Source organism: Leuciscus leuciscus (assembly GCF_965113295.1).
Source record: "Leuciscus leuciscus genome assembly, chromosome: 2".
Lineage (NCBI taxonomy): Eukaryota > Metazoa > Chordata > Actinopteri > Cypriniformes > Leuciscidae > Leuciscus > Leuciscus leuciscus.
The window spans coordinates 55,379,664-55,402,383 of NC_138726.1; the positions used below are offsets into that span (position 1 = coordinate 55,379,664).

Consider the following 22,720-nt stretch of genomic DNA (forward strand, 5'->3'; position numbering starts at 1 on the left):
CGACAGACTGAAAGAAAGATCGAAAGAACAGAATGACAGACAGAGAATAAAAGAATGACAGACCGAAAGAAAGAATGAGACAGAAATAATGACAGACAGAAAGAACAGAACGACAGAGAAGGCAAAGCTTGAATGTTTATTGTGAGTGTAAACTGACAGAAGTCTTCAGTCTCTCTCACAGGCTCTGAGGGAATGTCTCTCGCTCGCAGGGATTGACCCGTTCACGAGCAGGAGCCGGTGGGACAGCAGGGGTTCTCCGGGGACCATCCGAGGGGAACAGACACATTCACACACTGTAATCCGATTCTGAGAGCCGTCGCTGCCTCGGAGGCCCCGTGCAGAATGCTCTTGATTTCAGACTCGATTTCAGTTCTTTAAAAACCCAATCCTGAAGCGGCTCGAGTTGCACATTTGCACACGCACAAAAACATCAGTTCCACAAATCTCAGATCCACAAGGGAAAACCACTCGGATTACCTAATATCCATGCACTTTATGTAGGGCTTGAGTTACAGGGGCTTTCAGAAGCACACAGAGCGAGAGGTATGGATTGGGGACGGGCTCCCGGGGGCCCTGGGACAGAATTGATGTTTAATGACGGCACATCTGCTTTCTCCCGCTCGGATCTTTAGGAAAGAGCAAAATCATGTTCATCGAGTCTCTCGAGGGCATTAATCTCCAGACGGTCGATGCACTCGAAAAACGAATGAAGTGGAATTATTATCGGCAGTCTTTCCTTCCTATCTATCCATCTATCCATCTGTCCATCCATCTATCCATCCATCCATCCATCCATCCATCTGTCTATCCGTCCATCCATCCATCCATCTGTCTATCCGTCCGTCCATCCATCCATCCATCCATCCATCCATCCGTCCATCCGTCCGTCCATCCATCCTCCATCCATCCGTCCATCCATCCATCGTCTATCCATCCGTCTATCTATCCATCCGTCCATCCGTCCATCCATCCGTCCGTCCATCCGTCCGTCCGTCCGTCCATCCATCCGTCCGTCTATCCATCCATCCATCCATCCATCCATCCATCCATGCATCCGTCTATCCATCCGTCCATCCGTCCGTCCGTCCATCCATCCGTCCGTCCATCCATCCATCCATCCATCCATCCATCCGTCTATCCATCCGTCTATCCATCCGTCCGTCCATCCATCAGTCTATCCATCCGTCTATCCATCCATCCGTCCGTCCGTCCGTCCATCCATCCATCAGTCCATCCATCCGTCTATCTATCCATCCATCCATGCATCGTTCCGTCCGTCCGTCCGTCCGTCCGTCCATCCATCCATCCATCCATCCGTCCATCCGTCTATCCATCCGTCCATCCGTCCATCCATCCATCCATCCATCCATCCATCCATCCATCCATCCATCCATCCATCCATCCATCCATCCATCTATCCATCCATCCATTCATCCATCCATCCATCCATCCATCCGTCTATCCATCCGTCCGTCCGTCCGTCCGTCCGTCCGTCCATCCATCCATCCATCAGTCTATCCATCCGTACATCCATCCGTCCGTCCACCCATCCATCCGTATATCCATCCGTCCGTCCGTCCGTCCGTCCGTCCGTCCACCCATCCATCCGTATATCCATCCGTCCGTCCACCCATCCATCCATCCGTCCGTCTATCTATCTATCCATCTATCCATCCATCCATCCATCCATCCGTCTATCTATCCATCCATCCATCCATCTCCTTGCTCAATAAAAGTATTAATTTCTGGTTGCACTTTATTTTAGGGTGTCATTGTTACAGTGTAATTATACATTTAATTACTGAGTAATATTAATGAACAACATGTACTTACTATAGGGTTAGGGTAGGATTAGGGTTTGGTTGAGGGTTAGTTGCATGTAATTATGCATAATTTACTGTTACATGTAACATATGTAACAAGGACACTGTCAAATAAAGTGTTACCGCATTTCTTTCATTGCGATTTCAGCAATCCTATAAGATCATTACAAAAATGACATGGCTCTAATAAACTTGGGTTCGACATGCATGGAGACTGTACGATGATGACACCTGTTGAATCATCATAGGCTTCGACGCAAGTTAGAGATAGGATGCGCGAACAAACAGAGCAAGACCAATCGCATTTTATAATATATATGCTGCCACTTGGTAATATTATAAGAAAACATGGAATTAATTTCCACTGTTATGCCGATGACACTCAATTATATATTTCATCACGACCAGATGAAAACACTAAATTATCTAAACTGACAGAGTGTGTTAAAGATATAAAATACTGGATGAAGTGTAATTTTCTGCTATTAAATTCAGATAAAACGGAGGTATTACTTATGGGTCCAAAAAACTGCCCACAAAACCTCTTACAATACAACTTTAATTTAGAAGGATGTCCTGTTACTTTATCCACTACAGTTAAAGACCTGGGAGTTATACTAGATCGCAACTTGTCTTTCGAAAATCGTATTTCATATGTTACAAGAACAGCCTTTTTCCACCTTAGAAACATTGCTAAGCTACGTAACATGCTATCTGTCTCTGATGCAGAAAAGTTAGTTCATGCATTCATGACCTCGAGACTAGATTACTGTAATGCCTTATTAGCTGGTTGTCCTGCATCCTCAATAAACAAGCTACAGTTAGTCCAAAATGCAGCTGCTAGAGTTCTTACTAGGTCAAGAAAATATGATCATATAACACCAATTCTATCATCTCTACACTGGTTATCTATTAAGTTCCGTATCAATTACAAAGCATTACTAATGACCTACAAAGCCCTAAATGGTTTAGCTCCTGGGTATTTAACGGAACTTCTATCGCCCTACAATCCATCGCGCTCTTTAAGATCACTAAATTCGAGGCTTCTGGTCATTCCTAGGATATCGAAGTCCACTAAAGGAGGGAGGGCGTTTTCACATTTAGCTCCTTAACTCTGGAATGGCCTTCCTGATATTGTTCGAGGCTCAGACTCGCTATCCCAGTTAGCTGTCATACACACTCATTATTCTAACAGTCAGTACTTTCCATTGACTTATTGTCGTTAAACAGCATTAACGATTTTAAGTTTCTAGTCCCAAACTTAACATTCAAAGTAACCTTTCTGCATTTCCAGTTACGCATTTAGTGTTTATTAAGCCATTTTCCTCAAAGGAACCGTTTACTGAAGGAAAGGCACACACACGCACACACACACACACACTCACTCACTCAGTGCATTCCTCAGGGCCGCTGGTCTCATTGATTCTCCAGTGATGAGTTGCTCTCGATTGGCTGCAGGGTCTGTAAGAGTCTTAAATTATTCACCTCCAGCACCATAAATATTTAGTCTGTTGCTGAAAGATCAGCTGTGTGTTGTGGGCTGTTCAACTGCCAGTGTGTGTGTGTGTGTGTGTGTGTGTGTGTGTGTGGCACTGAAGGGCTTTAAATCTTTACTGCTTAGTGTTAAAATCTCCCATCATCCTTCCTCTGCCTCTCATATCTCCCTGTTTTTTTATCTACTCATCTGTTTTTTCCTCTGAAGGGTCGTCTGCGCCCACTCTCTCGCTCTCGCTCTCGCTCTCTCTCCCACACACACACATCTCCATCTCCACATTATTCTGCTCTGTTAGCTGGAGATTTCCTCTCAACACACCGTTTTTCCCCCTCTCGCTGGTCAATCTATGAAACTTGTGCGTTTTACAGTTTGTTCAATTCAATTCCATCAGACAAATCATGTGTTTAAGGGTTAATAATTGGTCTATTTTCAAGCTAAATTAATCATGTTTAATGTACTTTAATGTCATGATCTATCTATCTATCTATCTATCTATCTATCTATCTATCTATCTATCTATCTATCTATCTATCTATCTATCTATCTATCTATCCTGAGGTTGAGCCTGTCCGAATTGGTGTTCCTCAGGGTTCGGTCCTCGGGCCTTTACTTTTTTGTATTTATGTTTTTCCTCTGTGTCAGTTATTGAAGTCTCTTGGTCTTAATTAATATTTTTACGCTGACGACAAGCCAATTTACATTCATTCTTAATCAGGTCAATCTGTGGATGTTTCTTACCTCTGTAACTGCTTATCTGAGATAGAAAAAACTCTTTTCTATATTTAAATAGTTCTAAGACTGAAATCATGCTTCTCGGCTCACCCGTTAGTGCCATTGCATTATCTATTAATGGTTCTGTTTTAAAACCGCAAGATAAGTTGAAGAATCTCAGACATTTTTGACTCATGCCTGCTGTTCGAATCCCATGTACAGAGTGTTGTTAAGATATCCTACTATCAGCTCAGAAATATTGCTAGTGTAATTTACTACCGCTGAAGGATTAATGAATTCCTTCGTGTTTCCCAACATTTACTGTAATGCGCTATTAGTTGCCGTTACGTAATCGACTCTTAATAAACTGCTCTAAATAAACTTTTGGAATCTCTCTATTGGCACCGGGTCCATTTTGAAAACCTAATGTTAACCTATAATATGCAAATGTATAAATTGAGTTCTTCTAAAAATGGTCTCTTGGCTCTCCCTAAAACAAGACTTCGCTCTATGGGTGACAGGGCCTTTGCTTCTCATCTCTATCTGCTGACATTAGGGAAGCAAAATCCCTGGGTGTTTTTAAATACAGTCTTAAAACATATAATTTAAGGATGGCTTTTTTTTTTATTGAATTTTAATTGACTTTGGTGTTGCTTTTGTGTGTCTATTATGGATATTTTATTTTTGGTTGTTGATGTTTTTCTGTACAGTGCTTTGTGAAAGTTACTTTTAAAGGTGCTATAAAATAAAGTTATTATAATTATTATAGATTTGCATCTACTGAAATGAAGCAGTGCTTACAAGGCAGACAAAAGTAAAAATTCAGAAAAAGGAGAACAAAGCCATAGCATAAGAGACCAAAGTGACGTTTGTGTTTGAATATTGTCAAAGGAATTACTCAGAAAATTGTTAAGTAAAAGATGGTTTAAAGAATTTGAATACAAAACTACTTTGGAAGACATGTAATAAGCATATCAACCTTTTAGTTAAATGTTTTCCACAATAGTACTGTGGTTGCATAGCTATTGACTGGCAAAGAAACCTGCCAACACCCATCTCCACGTGACCGTTAAACTGCATGATTTTAGAAACTAAAAGGTGCTCTGTTGGGTTCACAGTTTTGCTTACCTTTCATTCTTCAGCGGCTCCTTTAGATTCATGGCTAATCAGAGGTTTTTAAAACACTGCAAAGGGACATCATGAAGTTACTGCAGCATTTTGAAAATGCATAAAATGTAAAAAATGTCACAAGTCGCACTGGTATATTTGTGGTAATAGCCAACAATATATTATATGGGTCAAAATTATTGATTTTTCTTTTATGCCAAAAATCATTAGGACATTAAAAGATCATGTTCCATGAAGATATTTTGTAAATTTCCTACTGTAAATATATAAAACATTTTTTTTTGTGAACAATCGCAAACATAAATGGACAACTTTAAAGGCAATTTTCTCAATGTTTTGATTTTTTTGCACCCTTAGATTCCAGATTTTCAAATAGTTGCATTTCGTCCGAATATTGTCCTATCCTAACAAACCACACATCAATGGGAGGCTTATTTGTTCAGCTTTCAGATGAAATAAAAATCTCAATGTAAAAAAAACCCCATGTGACTGGTTTTGTGGTCCAGGGCCACATATATAAAAATAAGAATAAATAATAAATCAGGTTATTAACCTAACCCTCTGGTGTTGCTTGCGTGGCGGTCAAAAAATATTTTGTATTTTTATGCTATTAAATTTGATTAAATATTGATTGACTGATTTTATGCTACTAAATTATATTTATGCAGTAGTTATAATCCATTTGTACACTTTTTGAGCATAGACCTGAAAATGAAATGTCCAACTAAAACTGTCATAACTCGTGAATGGTTTGGAGCACAGACTGAAGTTTGGTCTCTTTTACAAGACAAGTTTAAAAACGTATAGAAAATTTTACGTATAGAACTATTTACGTTTATTGTTATACAAAAAAAAAAGCACAAAAACACTATTTTAAATTTTTATATAAAATATATTTTCCAAAACACAGTTTAATCTAAAACTGCAAGAAAATCAAAACCATTAATCTAAATAAGTTGTGTTCCAAATTTAAGCTTGATAAAAAAAAAAGAAGAGCTTTCAGTAAGATTTTGTTTGGACGCAGTACCAAACGTGTCCACTAGATAAAATGCGTTTCCCATTCCGGTTATTTTTGAAGTCAACATTTTTGAAATATTGAAATCTAGATGATTGGAATGAAGCACATGAGTCTGAAGGATGTTGTTTTTCCAGTTTCAGTTTTAATGGTCAATGTTTTCACATCTTTCATCACACAGCTTCAGAAGCAAACCTCTGATTGTCAGAAGCATCTTATTTAAAGCCCCTAAAAAGTCACTGAAAATGTAGCAGTTAAATAAATAAATAGAGTATGAAAAAATGATTTTGACAGAATAGCATCTATTGTCATCTCACCACCCAGCACAAAAAAGCATGAAAATCTCTCTTAAGGCTGATTTATACTTCTGCGTCAGACCTACGGCAGAGCCTCTACGTCGTTGGTTTTCATTTATACTTCTGCGTCGTTGTCCGCGTTGACGCGCAATTACACATGCAGAGGGAGCGTGTGAAACCCGAGGGAGCGTTTCTAGCAGACCAATCACAACGCTTGCGTCCGCGTAGAACTGATGCGTTGTTACATTTTTGGAGAGGTGCACGTCAGGGTACGCCGGAGGGTTCGCGCTCTACACACAGCCTACGACAGAGCTACGCTGCGAGTTCGACGCAGAAGTATAAAAAAGGTCTTCCGGTTGCAATTGCACAGCAGGTAACTTTGTATACAGTAGATTGTGGTACAGTAAATGCTTTACTTCTAAGTTTCTCTCACAATACATCAGAGATGACAAAAGTCCATTTAATGGTCGCCAGTGTCATCTACCGAGAGTTTTTCTACCCCAAACAAGAATGACGAACGAGTTGCGTGTTTTGAGTTTAAATTTTAACTCACAGTTGTTCATGTACAACAGAAAGTACATTATATACAAAGAGCACTTTCTACATCTCTAATGTCTTGACAGTCTTTAAGAAACGAGACGCTTCCACTAATAGCAGTATTAATTTATCATCTGAGGTATTTCTAATTTTGAAACATGAAGAAATGAGAATGTTGGCTTTTGGGATTCGTAGATCCAGACTTTATGTAAGAGACACCAACAGTATTTCTTCAAATATCAACCAGGACTCCTAAAAACAGGAGCTGGTTTATGGGTGGACAATTGTTTCAAGACTCATTATGTTTTGATCTTTATACCTCCATTTGACTAGTATACTTATTAACGTTATGGCATACATGCCATTGCTATATTGCTCCAAATACTATTTTCTAAAAAGTACAGTACGTAAAATAAGATAGCGAGATTTTACCAAATGAAAGATGATAATTATGACTTCACCCACAATGAAATTTAGCTTAATCAAAAACATATTTCTACTGAACAAACCTTGCAGCAAAGGCTTTGAATGGCAAATAAACCAATATTAGAAACAACCTTCTGTAAGAGGCTGTCCTTTCAGAGGTATTCAGTTTCTATTTGGTTGCCTAAATCAACATTTCCCAACCCTGTTCTTGGAGGCGCCCCAACATTTTGAATGTCTCCCTTATCTGACCCATCCATTTCAGGTCTATGGAGTCTTAGCTGACGAGTTGATTTAGGTGTGCTTGATAAGGAAGAGTTGTAGTGTAAATGTGTAGTGTTGGGGTGCCTATAGGTACAGGATTGGGAAACACTGTCCTAAACCAATGGTTCCCAACTGGTTGGTCGCAGGTCTGATTTAATGCATCCGGTCAGACTCTATGGTAATTTGGAGCAAATTTATTTCAAAGTCACTCCTATGCTGCAAAAACAAACCAGTTGAGAAACACTGGCCTAAATGAAAGTGATGCAGTGTTGTTTTAAGTACAAAGACAGTCAAAGGACTGTTTTTACATTCCACTGGCACGACTCTTTATGAAGGTGGCCACCATTCAGTCGGTCACCACCGAGTAGCTCTACATCACAGTGCCTTTAAGCGAAGATCCAAAAAGGAAAAGTTAGGCCAGAAACATACTCTACGCAAGTATGTGAACACAGGCAATCTGTTAAAATCAAGTTTACTAGTTTACTTGCCTGTGTAGAGTATGTCTTAAACTGACAATTTGGAGCTCTATTCCCTACTCTAATTTGATTACATACAAGTTACGCATTTGCAAGTGCACTGCAGTATAAAACATTATCCCGAAAAACACACAAGGATGAAACTAACACAATGCTCACTCTGGCTGAGAACATATAGCGATTTTTCGGTCACTGTCCATGTAGATTAATTGTCTTGTCGCCATTCTCAGCTTTTAGTCAAGGCTGAAGCTCTCTGGCTTGTTCAGTAGTGGCCTCATAAAAATGGGCTGTGTAACCCAATCATTGCTCAAAAAGAGTAGAATAGCTATAGATGCTAGTTTTTTTTTTACCACAACTGAAGAGTAGGTGTTATGGCAATTTGTGGCTCAGGAGCAGCTGTCATTATGCTGATGAGTGTGTAAATATTCACACTTAAACAGAGCGCTGTCGGTAAAAAGAAGCCTAACAATACTCAACTCAAATGTCTTAACGCTAATACAGAAAAGATAAATTCTGAAACCCTGTTGGAAATTCAAGGTCATGCCAAGCTGGTTTGTTGCTGGTTGCAGGTTTGTTGCTGGGAGTCTATCAAGGTGGTCTAACCAACTTTGACCAAGATGATCTACCAGGTTAACCCAAATACAGTAATACAGCAGATCAACCATCTAGACCAGCTATGACCATAAAAGATTAGCTTTAACTAGCTAAAAACCATATGAAACCTGGTACCATCTGAAGCTGATTGCTTATTTACAAACAGTGAGTGATGATGGTATATATGGAGAGATAGTCCTTGAGAGATTGAGACATTCCAGATGTCAGGCTTTTAGACTTCAATATATATTTTCCTTCACCTTTTTACAATTAAATCTGTGTTTTTACAATAATGAAACAATGGTGTCTCCAAGTTATAGAACAAGAGTTGTGAGCGTACGTTTGGTTGTGCTCACATCTAATAAAAATGAGGTATGACCTCAAGCTTTCAAGTAATTCCAACAACTCATGGACATTTAGCTGCAGTCCAAAACAAGGAGTGGAAATAAAAGGAGAGAAGTTTGACTATCCTTTCACACGGGTCATTGGGAAAGCCGTAGCGCTTCTTTGGTGCTCCGAGTCATCGTATCTGATGGTCGTGGGATCAAACTCGGAGCTGGGGACTCTCTGTGTGCCCGAACTTGTCCCACAGATCGTGAAGTCTGCTGGTAGCTCCGTAACGGAAACCGCTTCCGATAACGTAGAGACTCTGAGCGAAGCAACAGCCGTGTGTACTGCACTTCTGGCATTATCATCTTTAGACACTTGTCTTGCGGAGGGATGGGGCCTTTTTGTGTAACGTTAACTGGTAAATCGTACCCAACGATCGCCACTTTGGCACTTGGCTGCCAAGGCCGTAATTCCTTATTTGTGATCTGTGCAGCAGAGCGAAGAGGTGGCAAATTTCCCCCGAAACAGCTACGGACAAGTCGGTCACGAGACTGTCGCAACAGCAGGACTTCTCGCTCGACACATGCTAGTCCCAATGCTCTCAGCTGCCGCCACAACGAAGCATTGAAGTAATCGTACAGTACAGAATCTATTGTGTTCCAGGCTCTGATTTTGGCTATATTTTCGCTGGAAAGGCTGCTCTTGGAGTCAGGTGTGCGCATGTTGAGACTGACATACAAAACATCATCGAGATCCCAAGACAACAAGCGGCGTAGCAGCACCAATGATTCGTCAAAGTATTCCGCGATCATCACCAACGAGAACACCCGCTCCAACTCTGCAGCAAATCGTTTTGCATACCCCACCGCTTCCGAATATGGCCGGTCCTTATCACCACCTAGGTCAAAAGTCAGTGTATTTCTCGCATACATCGAATCCTTCTCTTCTGGACGATAGTACCTCCAAGGGTGGTCCAGAAAAGTCTCTAAGGAGCCATTTGGGACACGTTTAAAGCTAAGACAGTACTGATTGAAGTAGGTAAAAAGAGACTCAAACATCGCTCCCGGTTCCCGCAATATAGTGATGTACATAGTGTTGTTGGGCATGAGGCGTCGTAGTTCAGCCCGACTGAATCGTAAGTGGTTGGTAATTATGTCAGGTGGCGTGGTGTGCGGGTGAACAAAGTGGGAACTGAACGGCCGAGGGTAGCAGAACTGGTGGTCACAGGTGGTAATGGGCAGCGCCACTGTGAGGTTGTTGCGTTCTGCAAAACGAAAGAGGATGTTCTGCACAGTGGAGCTGGCGGTTTTATGAGTCTTCAAGAAGGCTATACTGGTGTGTTTAGCAGGTCCACTGCTGCGCTGGGTGGAGGATGGACATCCCAACCAGAATGCCTCCAACGTCCTGCAATAAGAAATGGAAAATCAATGCAGTCAGCTTTGAAAATCAATGTGGACAGATAAGAAGAATGGTAATGCAAAAACAAACAAAAAACCCTACTAATAAAATCATCTTAAGGTTTTATCAGTAGGGTTTTTAAGCCACCTTTTAAGCGTAAGATGGTTTACTGGTTTTAGCTGACCACCAGGCTGGTTTCATCTGGGTCAGGTTTGCTGGTTTTAAAGGTATTTTGGGCACTTGTCAACTGGTCAAGTTGGAAGACCAGTTGGCCAAGCAGCTAAACCAGCAAGGTAAAGCAGGAAGCAAATGAATAGACCAAAAACAAATGTGGCAGAAGTGAGGAATGAGTAGTGATAGTCTCAAATGTTGGCAACCAAATTTTTTTTGTTGAAACAAAAAAACAGATTTTCTGATTCGGTCGAAATAGTTTTGAAGTGCCAAAAATCATTGACCAAAAAAAAGTCACTTTTAATTAGCGCTTCTTCGATGATACTTGCACAAAACGTGGATAAACAATGTGTCAAATTTAAATTCTCAGCTGAAATATTGAGAGAATATTACTAAAACTGGTTTAATTTATCCACTGAGAACATGATACTCTGAATGCAGTTAAATGAACCAATTACCAAATTTTTATTATTGAAACTGTATTTTCAGTTTGGGTTTAAAAAAAAAAAAATCATGGTGATGCATCACTAGGAACGTGATAAGGACAAATGAAAGCAGCGGCTCTTACGAGTTCAAGTGACCCCCATGGTGCAGAAGCAAGCTGACAGTACTGAGTGCAATCAACACCAGGAATATCTTCTTCTGAGACATCTCCAGGTTATTTCACTGCAAAAGAGAAGAATGGGAAAAATCACAACAGTGTACATTACTCTTGTTTAACTCACATCCAGAACACCAAGCCTTCTCTCTTCAGCAAAAAAACTCCAACAAATTCCTCAGCACAGAAATTGGTTGATAGTGCAAAAAATTGGTTTGGTTGACAAGTTGGATCTCAAATTGCAAAGTAGCTTGAAATGGTTTTTGGTCATGAAAACACAAAGAAAATGAGCAAACCTAGAGCAACGACTGGACAGGTGTCACGTATTAGCATTCTAACGTTGTTGCCTGTCTAGTGCTAACAAAGTCTTGGATATCTTCCATACGAGTCAGGGCCACCTCTTCCTTCGGCTTCTAATTACAGTTATCTCATCTCGCTTTCCCTTTCTCTCTCAACATATCGAATGGCACTTCTACACAACCTGCCTTTATTTCCACTGATCAAGCCCTGATACTACTGTAGTTTAATTAGCAATAGCATTACAAAAAGGATTTCGCTTCTGATGCCAATCGACAATAAAATAAGCCAAGACAATTAAATGACATGACTTCCATTTTAAACATACGCACTAGAAAAGCTAGTCCAAGATTAGCAACTTAAAACAATGACTAATATAATGAAAAAACTGCTACCACCTGCTTCTAGTTTTATGATTTTATTGCAGTTTGGACTGTTTGCAGAATTTACAGCCGTTCAATTGTCAATGAAATGGTTGCTACACACAAAAATCACAGTTTGGATGAAGTGGGGTGTAATGAGTGGTGGGCACTTTTAAAAAGTTGCACACAACACACACCATTTTTGCACTATTAATAGTGCTGTTTTTCATGACCGAAATGAGTTTTACTGAACCCAACATCAGGGTTAAAATACAGATGCAAACAAATACCGCAGGTCAGAGTTCAACAGCGACCGGCTGTCTGTGCTTCTTTTTCCAATGGTAATATAAACCATCACCAACGACAAGAGTGCAACGTTCCTTAGAGGTCCAGTGCTGGACCATTCAGGATCATGTTTCAGCACATAGTAAAAGCTCTAATTTTAGTGTGGTTTGCTCAGGCCTCACTATTATTCTTCATACTTGAAGTTAAGGATTTGCAGCAAACCTTTAAACCTGTTCAATTTTGGTGCCACGGACATTATTATAATAATTCATTACATATATATAGCGCTTTTCTCAGCACTCAAAGCGCTTTACATGGAAGGGGGAATCTCCTCAACCACCACCAATGATACCTCAAACTATGCCATTGATTCGAGGAGAGACGTGCTGTTAGATGGCGCTCTTTAACTGTGCTGACTAATAATCCAGAAAGTTATAGCAGAACATGAAACCCCACTCACAGCAAAATCTCGGTGTTAACCCTAAAATAGGCAACGTGTACCACAAGTTACATAGTTTTTATAAGAACGATTTTTTCATCAAATCCTTTTATCATTTATCACAGCCTGGTCTGTCTTGAGTATGCTGGTCACATGATTTGCTTAAAATTTTTTGTGATCAATTAGTCAGCTAAATTAGACCTAAATCCAACATGGCTACCGGTGGTTAAGGACATTCAGATTTTGAGGGAAGTAAATATATATTAAACTTCCTTTTCTTCTGGAAAAATAATAATAATACTGCTAACATTAATTGTGAACATTGTCTTAAGGTGCTGAAGAAGAAAATTTATTAATATGCTGTTCATGTTATTTAGCACGTTTTGAAATGTATGTGACTCCTGAGTTACGTTGCCCGTTTAGGGTATAAAAAGGGATTAACCCTAATTTTGGCCATCTTTGTATTTTGAGTTTTTTTAATTTTTTTTTTACAAATGATAAAAGTTACAGGTTAAACTGATATTAGCATGTCTAGGTGACTATATCTTAGTATTTTTCACTGGATATTTTCTTTCAGGGCTTCACACCTAGCTCATTTTTGTCACAGTGTCTGGTTTGTGTTTCCCCGGGTGTCCACTAGAGGTCTCTCTCCCTTACTGTCACCATTCATTCTGGAACTGCATTTCCCACGATCCTTTGTCTGTTCTCATCACTCCTCATTTGCACGCAGCTGTTTCTCATTACATTGTTTAGTTTATGTGTATAAATACCCTGTCTGTTTTAGTCCTTGTCATGGAGTTGTCACATATTGTCAACACACTTCTGAGGTCTGTCTTTCTAGTCTGTTTCTTGTTTTGTGTTTATTTGGATTGATTATATGGACTTTGACCCTTGCCTGGATGACTACGATTTGGATTATACTTAATAAAACCCACTGCATTTGGATCTACTATTTCCCGTGTGTGTTCCCGTGACAGAACGACTCCGTCATAGTATAGATCCAGCAGTATGGGGTTTCGTATCCTTCCCCCCAAGACGGAGAATGAGAGGAGGGGACGGGTCCAAAACTTAATGGACCTACGCCAGCAGGGCCAGCCGGTGGGCTGTCTGGCCCAAATGTTTTGGACCCTCTCTAGAGGGTTGGGGTACAACGACACGGCATTGAAGGAATTCTTCAATGTCTGTCTGGATGACCCATTTGCCTGGGTGGGAGATAAAGGGGCTGGAGATCCTGGATTTTTGGGGATTTACCAGCTACCTTCAGCATCGGAGCCAGTGGGACACACCAATCATACCTGTGTCTCATGATGGAATGGCTGACCCTGCACCGGTGTCTCGGGACAAGATGGTCGCCATGCCAGTTCCAGAGGTGGTAACGCCTCCTGAGACGATGGATTCGATACCACCATCCGACCATCGTAAGAGGAGGAGGAGGAAGACTTCCCGTCTCCCTAACATCCCGGAAATCGTCCCTGTGCAGCCCGTTGTCGTCCCGGAAATCGTCCTCGTGCAGCCCGCTGTCATCTCGGAGGTCGTCCTCGTGCAGCACGCTGTCGTCCCGGAGGTCGTCCCCATGCAGCCCGCTGTCATCCCAGAGATCGTCCCGAAGATACCAACCATCAGTCCTGCCACGGCAAAGGAGGCCGTCTTCCTCTTTTATGCAGTAGCAGTACTGCATGCTTGGAGGAGGCACAGCAGGTCTGCCGATCCAAAGACTGTTCAGGTCACGTCGGCCGATCCAGAGACTGTTCAGGTCACGTCTGCCAATCCAGAGATTGTTCAGGTCACGTCTGCCGATCCAGAGACTGTTGAGGTCACGTCTGCCGAGCCGGTGTTTCCAGACAAGATAGCCGCCGCCGAGCCTGTGTCCCCTGACAAGATGGCCGCCGTCGAGCCGGTGTCTGTTCCTGAGCCGATGTTTGTTTCTGAGCCAGTGTCCGTTCCTGTTCCTGAGCAGGTGTCTGTCTGTTCCTGAGCAGGTGTCTGTCTGTTCCTGAGCAGGTGTCTGTCTGTTCCTGAGCAGGTTCTGTCTGTTCCTGAGCAGGTGTCTGTCTGTTCTGTTCCTGAGCAGGTGTTTGTCTGTTCCTGAGCAGGTGTCTGTCTGTTCCTGAGCAGGTGTCTGTCTGTTCCTGAGCAGGTGTCTGTCTGTTCCTGAGCCGGTGTCTGTCTGTTCCTGAGCCGGTGTCTGTCTGTTCCTGAGCCGGTGTCCGTATCTGTTCCTGAACAGGTGTCCGTATCTGTTCCTGAGCCGGTGTCGGTGCCTGTTCCTGAGCGGGTGTCTGTCTGTTCCTGAGCGGGTGTCTGTCTGTTCCTGAGCTGGTGTCTGTCTGTTCCTGAGCCGGTGTCTGTCTGTTCCTGAGCCGGTGTCTGTTCCTGAGCCGGTGTCCGTATCTGTTCCTGAACAGGTGTCCGTATCTGTTCCTGAGCCGGTGTCGGTGCCTGTTCCTGAGCCGGTGCCTGTTCCTGAGCGGGTGTCTGTCTGATCCTGAGCGGGTGTCTGTCTGATCCTGAGCGGGTGTCTGTCTGATCCTGAGCGGGTGTCTGTCTGATCCTGAGCGGGTGTCTGTCTGATCCTGAGCCGGTGTCTGTCTGTTCCTGAGCCGGTGTCCGTATCTGTTCCTGAACAGGTGTCCGTATCTGTTCCTGAGCCGGTGTCGGTGCCTGTTCCTGAGCCGGTGTCGGTGCCTGTTCCTGAGCCGGTGTCGGTGCCTGTTCCTGAGCGGGTGCCTGTCTGTTCCTGACTAGTGCCTGTCTGTTCCTGAGCGGGTGCCCGTATCTGTTCCTGAACGGGTGCCCGTATCTGTTCCTGAACGGGTGTCCGTATCTGTTCCTGAACGGGTGTCCGTAACTGTTCCTGAACGGGTGTCCGTATCTGTTCCTGAACGGGTGTCCGTATCTGTTCCTGAACAGGTGTCCGTATCTGTTCCTGAGCCGGTGTCGGTGCCTGTTCCTGAGCCGGTGTCGGTGCCTGTTCCTGAGCCGGTGTCGGTGCCTGTTCCTGAGCCGGTGTCGGTGCCCGTTCCTGAGCCGGTGTCGGTGCCTGTTCCTGAGCGGCCGCCCGAGGGGTCGTCTCCGCCGTGGCCGCCCGAGGGGTCGTCTCCGCCGTGGCCGCCCGAGGGGTCGTCTCCGCCGTGGCCGCCCGAGGGGTCGTCTCCGCCGTGGCCGCCCGAGGGAACGGGTCGTCTCCGCCGTGGCCGCCCGAGGGAACGGGTCGTCTCCGCCGTGGCCGCCCGAGGGAACGGGTCGTCTCCGCCGTGGCCGCCCGAGGGAACGGGTCGTCTCCGCCGTGGCCGCCCGAGGAACAGTTCGCTCCGCCCTGGCCGCCAGATGGACTGTCTGCTCCGCCCTGGCCGCCCGAGGGAAAGTCTTCGCCCTGGCCGCCAGATGGACTGTCTGCTCCGCCCTGGCCGCCCGATGGACTATCTGCTCCGCCCTGGCTGCTTGATAAACTGTCTGCTCCGCCCTGGCCGCCTGAGGGAAAGTCTCCGCCCTGGCCACCCGATGGACTGTCTACTTCGCCCTGCCCGCCGCCTAAGCCAGCACCCCCTGTCTCTGTTCCCCTCCATGGTCCTGGCCCTCCATCCCTCCCCCTGATCCTCCACCGTTCCACCTCCCTCCTGGACTTTTGTTGGGTTTTGTTTCGTGTCGTGGAGCGTCTGGTAGCCGCTCCGTAGAGTGGGGTTATGTCACAGTGTCTGGTTTGTGTTTCCCCGGGTGTCCACTAGAGGTCTCTCTCCCTTACTGTCACCATTCATTCTGGAACTTCATTTCCCACGATCCTTTGTCTGTTCTCATCACTGCACGCAGCTGTTTCTCATTACATTGTTTCGTTTATGTGTATAAATACCCTGTCTGTTTTAGTCCTTGTCACGGAGTCATCACTTCTGAGGTCTGTCTTTCTAGTCTGTTTATTGTTGTTTTGTGTTTATTTGGATTGATTATATGGACTTTGACCCTTGCCTGGATGACTACGATTTGGATTATAATTAAAGGGTTACTTCACCGTTTTTTCATATTAAACTATGTTATTCCCTTAACTAAGACGAGTTGATACATACCTCTCTCGTCTCAATGCGTGCACTAAATCGCTGTCTTGCGGCGAAACTTTGTTAGCACTTAGCTTAGTCCAGTTCATTCAATATGGGCCAAGCAGAGAAGCTACCAAACACCTCCACGTTTTCCCTATTTAAATACAGTTACTCGCGTAGTGTAACTCGACCTAGGACGGTGACACAAAACAAAACATTGCGCTTTTCTAAGCGTGTAAAATGGATAACTATATTGTATGGCGGAATACCATAGCAAGTGCTTGGAAGCACTTCGACTTCGGCGCAGTAATATCTTCACTCGTGAAAAATCCTCTCACCGGCCCCCGCTCCCTCTAGTGAAGATATTACTGCGCCGAAGTCGAAGTGCTTCCAAGCACTTGCTATGGTATTCCGCCATACAATATAGTTATCCATTTTACACGCTTAGAAAAGCGCAACGTTTTGTTTTGTGTCACCGTCCTAGGTCGAGTTACACTAAGCGAGTAACTGTATTTAAATAGGGAAAACGTGGAGATGTTTGGTAGCTTCTCTGCTTGGCCCATATTGAATGAACTGGACTAAGCTAAGTGCTAACAAAGTTTCGCCGCAAGACAGAGCGATTTAGTGCACGCACTGAGACGAGAGAGGTATGTATCAACTCGTTTTAGTTAAGGGAATAACATAGTTTAATATGAAAAAACGGTGAAGTATCCCTTTAATAAAACCCACTGGATTTGGATCTACTATTTCCCGTGTGTTCCCGTGACAGATTTACGGTAAAATAAATGAGAGTAGAGAAAAGAGGGTGCAAGTAATAGAGCAGATACCAGAAAACTCTTCAGATTCTGAGACAAGTGATAAAACCCACACAACTGTTTTCAAAACTTCCATGAGAAATAAAATGGAAAATGGAATAAACTGGAAATTTTGTAATAAGAAACCTGACACCACCCACTAGGGGAGGAGCTCGCTAAAAGAATTTAAAGTACCATTTTTATGGTAACGCAAGGTCCGATATCAAAACGGTTTTCACAGGCTGAATCTTCTTCGTAAGCTTGAATGATAAATATGATATATAATTTGTCAACATTAGATCAGGTGAAGTATAGGACATGTTGTTTTAAACATGCAGTGGCAAGTGGGGCCAGTAACAGTTAACAGATTAATGACTTAGTCCTTTTTTATACCCTAATCAGGCAACGTGAAGTTGGAGTCACAACTCATAAAATCCAAAATATATCAAATATTTCAAAAATTCTTTAGGATATGTTTTACTTAAGTCCAGATGATATAAAAAAAAAAGACATGAAATGATTTTTTTGCTTATCATTTTCCACTCTTGCCTGTTTAAGGGTTAAGGACTCTTAGAGTAAATTTTCTGGTGTTGAATTTCAAGGGATTTACATTTCTAGTGTACACTGCTAGTGTAAACCGCACCCTCTGGCTGGTGAAAATATGTAGAGTTAAATCTAAAATAACACAGAGTGTAAATTAGGGGCTTTCAAAACATCTCCAGTTGCGGCAATTCAGGTTGAAATGCAGGGCTGCCAACTCTCACGCATTCAGCGTGAAACTCACGCAATTGACACCTTTCAAACGCTCTCACACCACACATCCATTTACTCACGTACAGAAAAATCGCAACGTAAAGAGAACACTGACACCGACAGACTAGACCGAGCAGGATCCTTTTGATGTGAAACAAATTCCCAGCTCTCAGATTCTCTCAATTTTATTTTGAAATTCAAACAATAAATACCGTTTTGGCGCTTGTAAATGTGACGTGATGGGACAGATCGTTGTAGCACCTCAGTTCAAGCGGCACGTGAACCGATCATCTAGTAAATAAAGACGAAGGAACAATGGCTGTGTTGAAAGAGACAGTACAACTTAACGAAATGTATATGCCTCATACATAATTTCAGTGTTTTTTTAACCGCGGAAAGAGGTCAATAAAACAGCTGGAGAACGTAACATTACATTTACCTCAGGAAAGTAATTTAATGACCATAGCACATTAGTTGGCTAGAAAAATTAGCTATAGAGAGGAGTAGCTATTTTGCTAAATGCTAAATTTTGCTAAATTTTGTATTTTTCATATATCATTAAATATTATAACGTTATTTCTATAATAAAAAAAACGTATTTTTAAAAAAAAGTTATTTTTAACCTTTAATAATAATACCAGCTGACAGTGCTGTCTCTGTATAACATTAGGTGAGATTTTTTCTTTTGAGAAACATTTACATGTATCTACTGTACCTAATATGCATCCAAATGAATCCATATTTAAATCCAAGATCGGAATCAAATCATAAGAATTGAAATCGTGAAATTTGTGTCAAGCAATAATAAAAACAGTAACCTATCAGTCACTGTACCATGTAAACATTGTAACATGTTGTCACTAATCCTAATAAAATTATGTTCAGTTACCAAATGTTTTCACAATCACAATACATTTATCATGATGTAAAAAAAAAAGAAAGAAAAAAACTTGCTACCCCCCACTCCCCCCACTGTTGGTGTGAAAGGAAATGGAGAAGTGCATATGTTGGCTAAACAATCTCTTAACTCACCAAAATTGGCCGGAATATTGGGATATTAATGATACAGGAAGACATTTGATAGTATTCAAAGCTCTGTTGGCATGAAAGGGTGAAAGGGGAGAGGAGTAAAAAGCAAAGCGAAGAAACGATTAGACATATAAATGGAATGTGTTTACATTAAAAAGTTTGGTTGAGTCAGTGTGTTTTTTCCTGTTAGAAAAGATAAGAAGGAAGAGAAAATTAGAGGCAGAGGAAGACACGAATCACCAGCGCAATCATCCACCAACCTGCATGCACTCAAGTATGCAACACCAGTTTGAGAGAAAAGACGTCACATTAAAAAAGCCCAGTTCTAATTTTAGATTTGGTCATGAACTTTAAAAACATGTGCTATGCATCCGCACCAGAGTAGGGTAAAAATAATAATAAAAAAAAAAAATCACATTCCTGATGACATCAAAGGGGAATTCAGATGCATTACTCACCAAACAAACAAAAACACAATTCTATTTTTGTGTATTTATATGTTCTATTAGTCTAATTCATTCTTGTTTATTTCTACCACATAACACTCTTTACTTGGTATCATTATAGCCCCTGTGTGTATTGAATTGTACTTTATAGTCAACGAATATGGGGTTTTGCCTAATGTCTAATGGCTAATGTCCATATTAATTTCTAGAGCAGTGGATCTTAACCAGGGGGCCTCAGCAAACTTCCAAGGGGCCTGAAGATTACTTAAATTGGTTGGAAATAAGACAAAACAAAGCATTAAAATAGGGTAAAACTATTCAAAACCAAGGTATTTATTATTTTGATTCACCCTCTTTTTTTTCTCACAAGAATCAGGGTTCACATCTTTTTAGAAAACCTGGAAATATAAGGACGCCTAATTATAAAATGTAGAAATTGTTGTTGTTTTTTAAAGTCCTTATCCAGCAATCATGAATGACTGAAAAAGTCATACAAATTCATTGCTTAAAAAGAGTGTAAAGTCTTAAAACTTCATCAATCCTGAAATTTAAAGGCAAAAAAGTTAGAGAACATCATATTTTTGTAAGCCAAAACCCAGTAACGAATTGGCATTTTAGCACTTTCGGTTACATCGTCATGAAGACCATGTTTTTTTTTTTTTTTTTTTTTTTTTTTTTAAGAGTTGTTAGTTAAATGCCTTAAAAAAAAGGTCTGTGGTTAACACAAGCTCAAGATATTTAGATAAATAATATACTCTTGTTGGTCACGGAGCTTATTTTCTTCAATAATCAAAAAAACAGTTGAAAAATCCATAAACAAATAAAAAAAATTATGTTTTTTGTCAAGTGATCCAGGCTGGACGTCCGGGTGTACCTACAAAAAGATGTCATCAGTGCACGGGGAGAAGCAGCTGAGCTGATATATAAATAGTTTAATATCAGCATATGAAATGGAGAACAAAACCTGCTGAGGCATATCCATCACCCACACATCAGTGCCTGACCACACTGACAATCAAAAAGAGTGGAAGCTGTTGAAACAACGACCATGGTGTTTGGGTGTCCTCACAATTTCAGCCATGGAGTGTATATTAAAATCATCATCTTCCTTGAAAGTAACAAATAATCTATTTAGCTGTACACTAAGGCCAGTAATACCTCAACAGATTCACAATCATTCCCTGTCATTCAAGCCACACAAAGCCAGAGTCGAGGTGAAGGCAAGGAGATTAGAATCCGATCTGTGCTTTTTTGTTGAAATCAAAATGCGGCTTTTGGGGGAAATCACCAAGAGTCAAGCTGTGATCCTACAGTGCTGAGTGGATCTATTGAGGAACTGTGGAAAGACAGTCTCTGGAGAACGTGTCGAGTTACTGTGATATAGCCAAGCTTGTGTGACCAATCCAGCAGTGACGTGAGGAGCGGCCAGACAGCCGTGCAACGCTATAGATGTCTGGGACAGATGGTGGTTAAGAGGACGCGTTAGGTCTGACATTCACTGTAAAACAAATGTCAGGGCTCGCAAAATTTCAAAATCGCTGGTAGCCCTTCGGGCAGGCACTCTTCAGATTTTGGTAGCCCGAAATGAATTTTACTAGCCCAGATAAAAAAACAATTTTCAATGTAGAAAATTGGTTAGGAGTCAAAACAATGAATCAAAAACTTTTTCAAAACACAAAATATCAACAAATATGCATCTGGTTCTAACTGAACTGAAATGTGTGTGACAAGTATGGAACATGAATCAGTCATGTCTGTGGCTCAGCCCCCAATGAGGGTATGATAAAAAAACAAAAAAAAAGTAACACTTTAGTTTAGGGTCTAATCTGGGTCTAATACTCACTCATACTCAGTCAGGGGGGTTCGGGGGCACCCCCGAGAAAATTTAGATTTCTCTGATCTACATAATTATGTGCATTTTAAGATGTTTTGAAGGCCAAAAAAAATGGATGTAAGTGGCCAGCTGATTATTTTTCTCTCCTCATCAGCATCACACTCCTATTCTCTTTGTCTTCCCCTCCTAAAGCTGAGCTTTGACTGATATAGGCTTTTCATTTTTGTCTGTCAGTGAAGCATAGGGTCATCTGATAGGTTGATTTATGAATCATTTTCTCAGATGCATTAATTTACTGAAAGCTACTAGGAAAGCTAGGTACACATTCATTATTGATCTTATTCCTAATACAGGGCCGTAGACAGGGCTTTATAATCAAAGAGGTCCTGCATTTAAGGTTATTAGGGGGTTCATTTTTTTTATTTCTCTGATATGTCCATTTCAAGACATTTTAAGGCCAAAAAAGGATAAGAAATAGCTTTAAAACAACGTCAGTGGGCAGTAGATTATTTGTCAATACCTGCTCTCACTTCTTATCCATCACTCTTTCTTTTTCTCTCAGTCTCATCTTGCCCTGTCTCTTCCCCTCCAAAAGCTGAACTTTTTTAATTTACTGAAGGCTACAAATTGTATATTAATTCTCAACATGTACACATTCATTATTAATCTTGTGCCCAACATGAAAACGGCTTTGTTAATGCTCTGTTAATGTCCCCTCACAATGACAGCAAACTAATTATTAGTCACGTTACATAGGCCTATTTTCAGTTCAAAATGGCGAAATTCGACAAAAGTATATCATTTTTGTCATTCGTTTCACATTTATGACCTAAAAAACTGTCAAATATGAAATGTTTAGTTTAGCTACTTACATCTTATCTCGCACTTGACCGTAAACTGAAGCGAGTCGCTCTGCTCAAATTCGCGCTCAGAAGCTTCTGTGTATATAAAGCCCGCCTACTTTGATTTGATTGGTCATCTCAAATATTCTGACATTGACAGACCAATGAGACTCAGATGAACACACACACACACACACACACACCCTGTCCTCTGTTTCTGACGTGCGCTCTGCTCGGAGCCACTGCGGATTGAAGATGAAGAACGCGCTGAATCTGATTATAACAAGACTGAAACGAACAGTATTTCAGATAGCCCGTCGGGCAGGCCGGTTATGCATTTTGGTAGCCCGAA

The 22,720-nt window shown here is 41.7% G+C and overlaps 1 protein-coding gene across 1 annotated transcript in view; it reads right to left on the reverse strand.

Moving 5' to 3' along the window:
• Positions 1-6,304: 6,304 nt before the first annotated feature.
• gal3st3 (galactose-3-O-sulfotransferase 3) overlaps positions 6,305-22,720 on the reverse strand; it is a 38,326-nt gene continuing 21,910 nt past the window's right edge. The window contains exons 2-3 of the mRNA XM_082162381.1: positions 11,230-11,327; positions 6,305-10,496 (exon numbers count right to left, since the gene is read on the reverse strand). Of these exons, the coding sequence (XP_082018507.1) occupies positions 9,245-10,496; positions 11,230-11,312 (1,335 nt within the window). The 5' untranslated portion in view covers positions 11,313-11,327 and the 3' untranslated portion in view covers positions 6,305-9,244. The remainder of the gene's footprint in view (positions 10,497-11,229; positions 11,328-22,720) is intronic.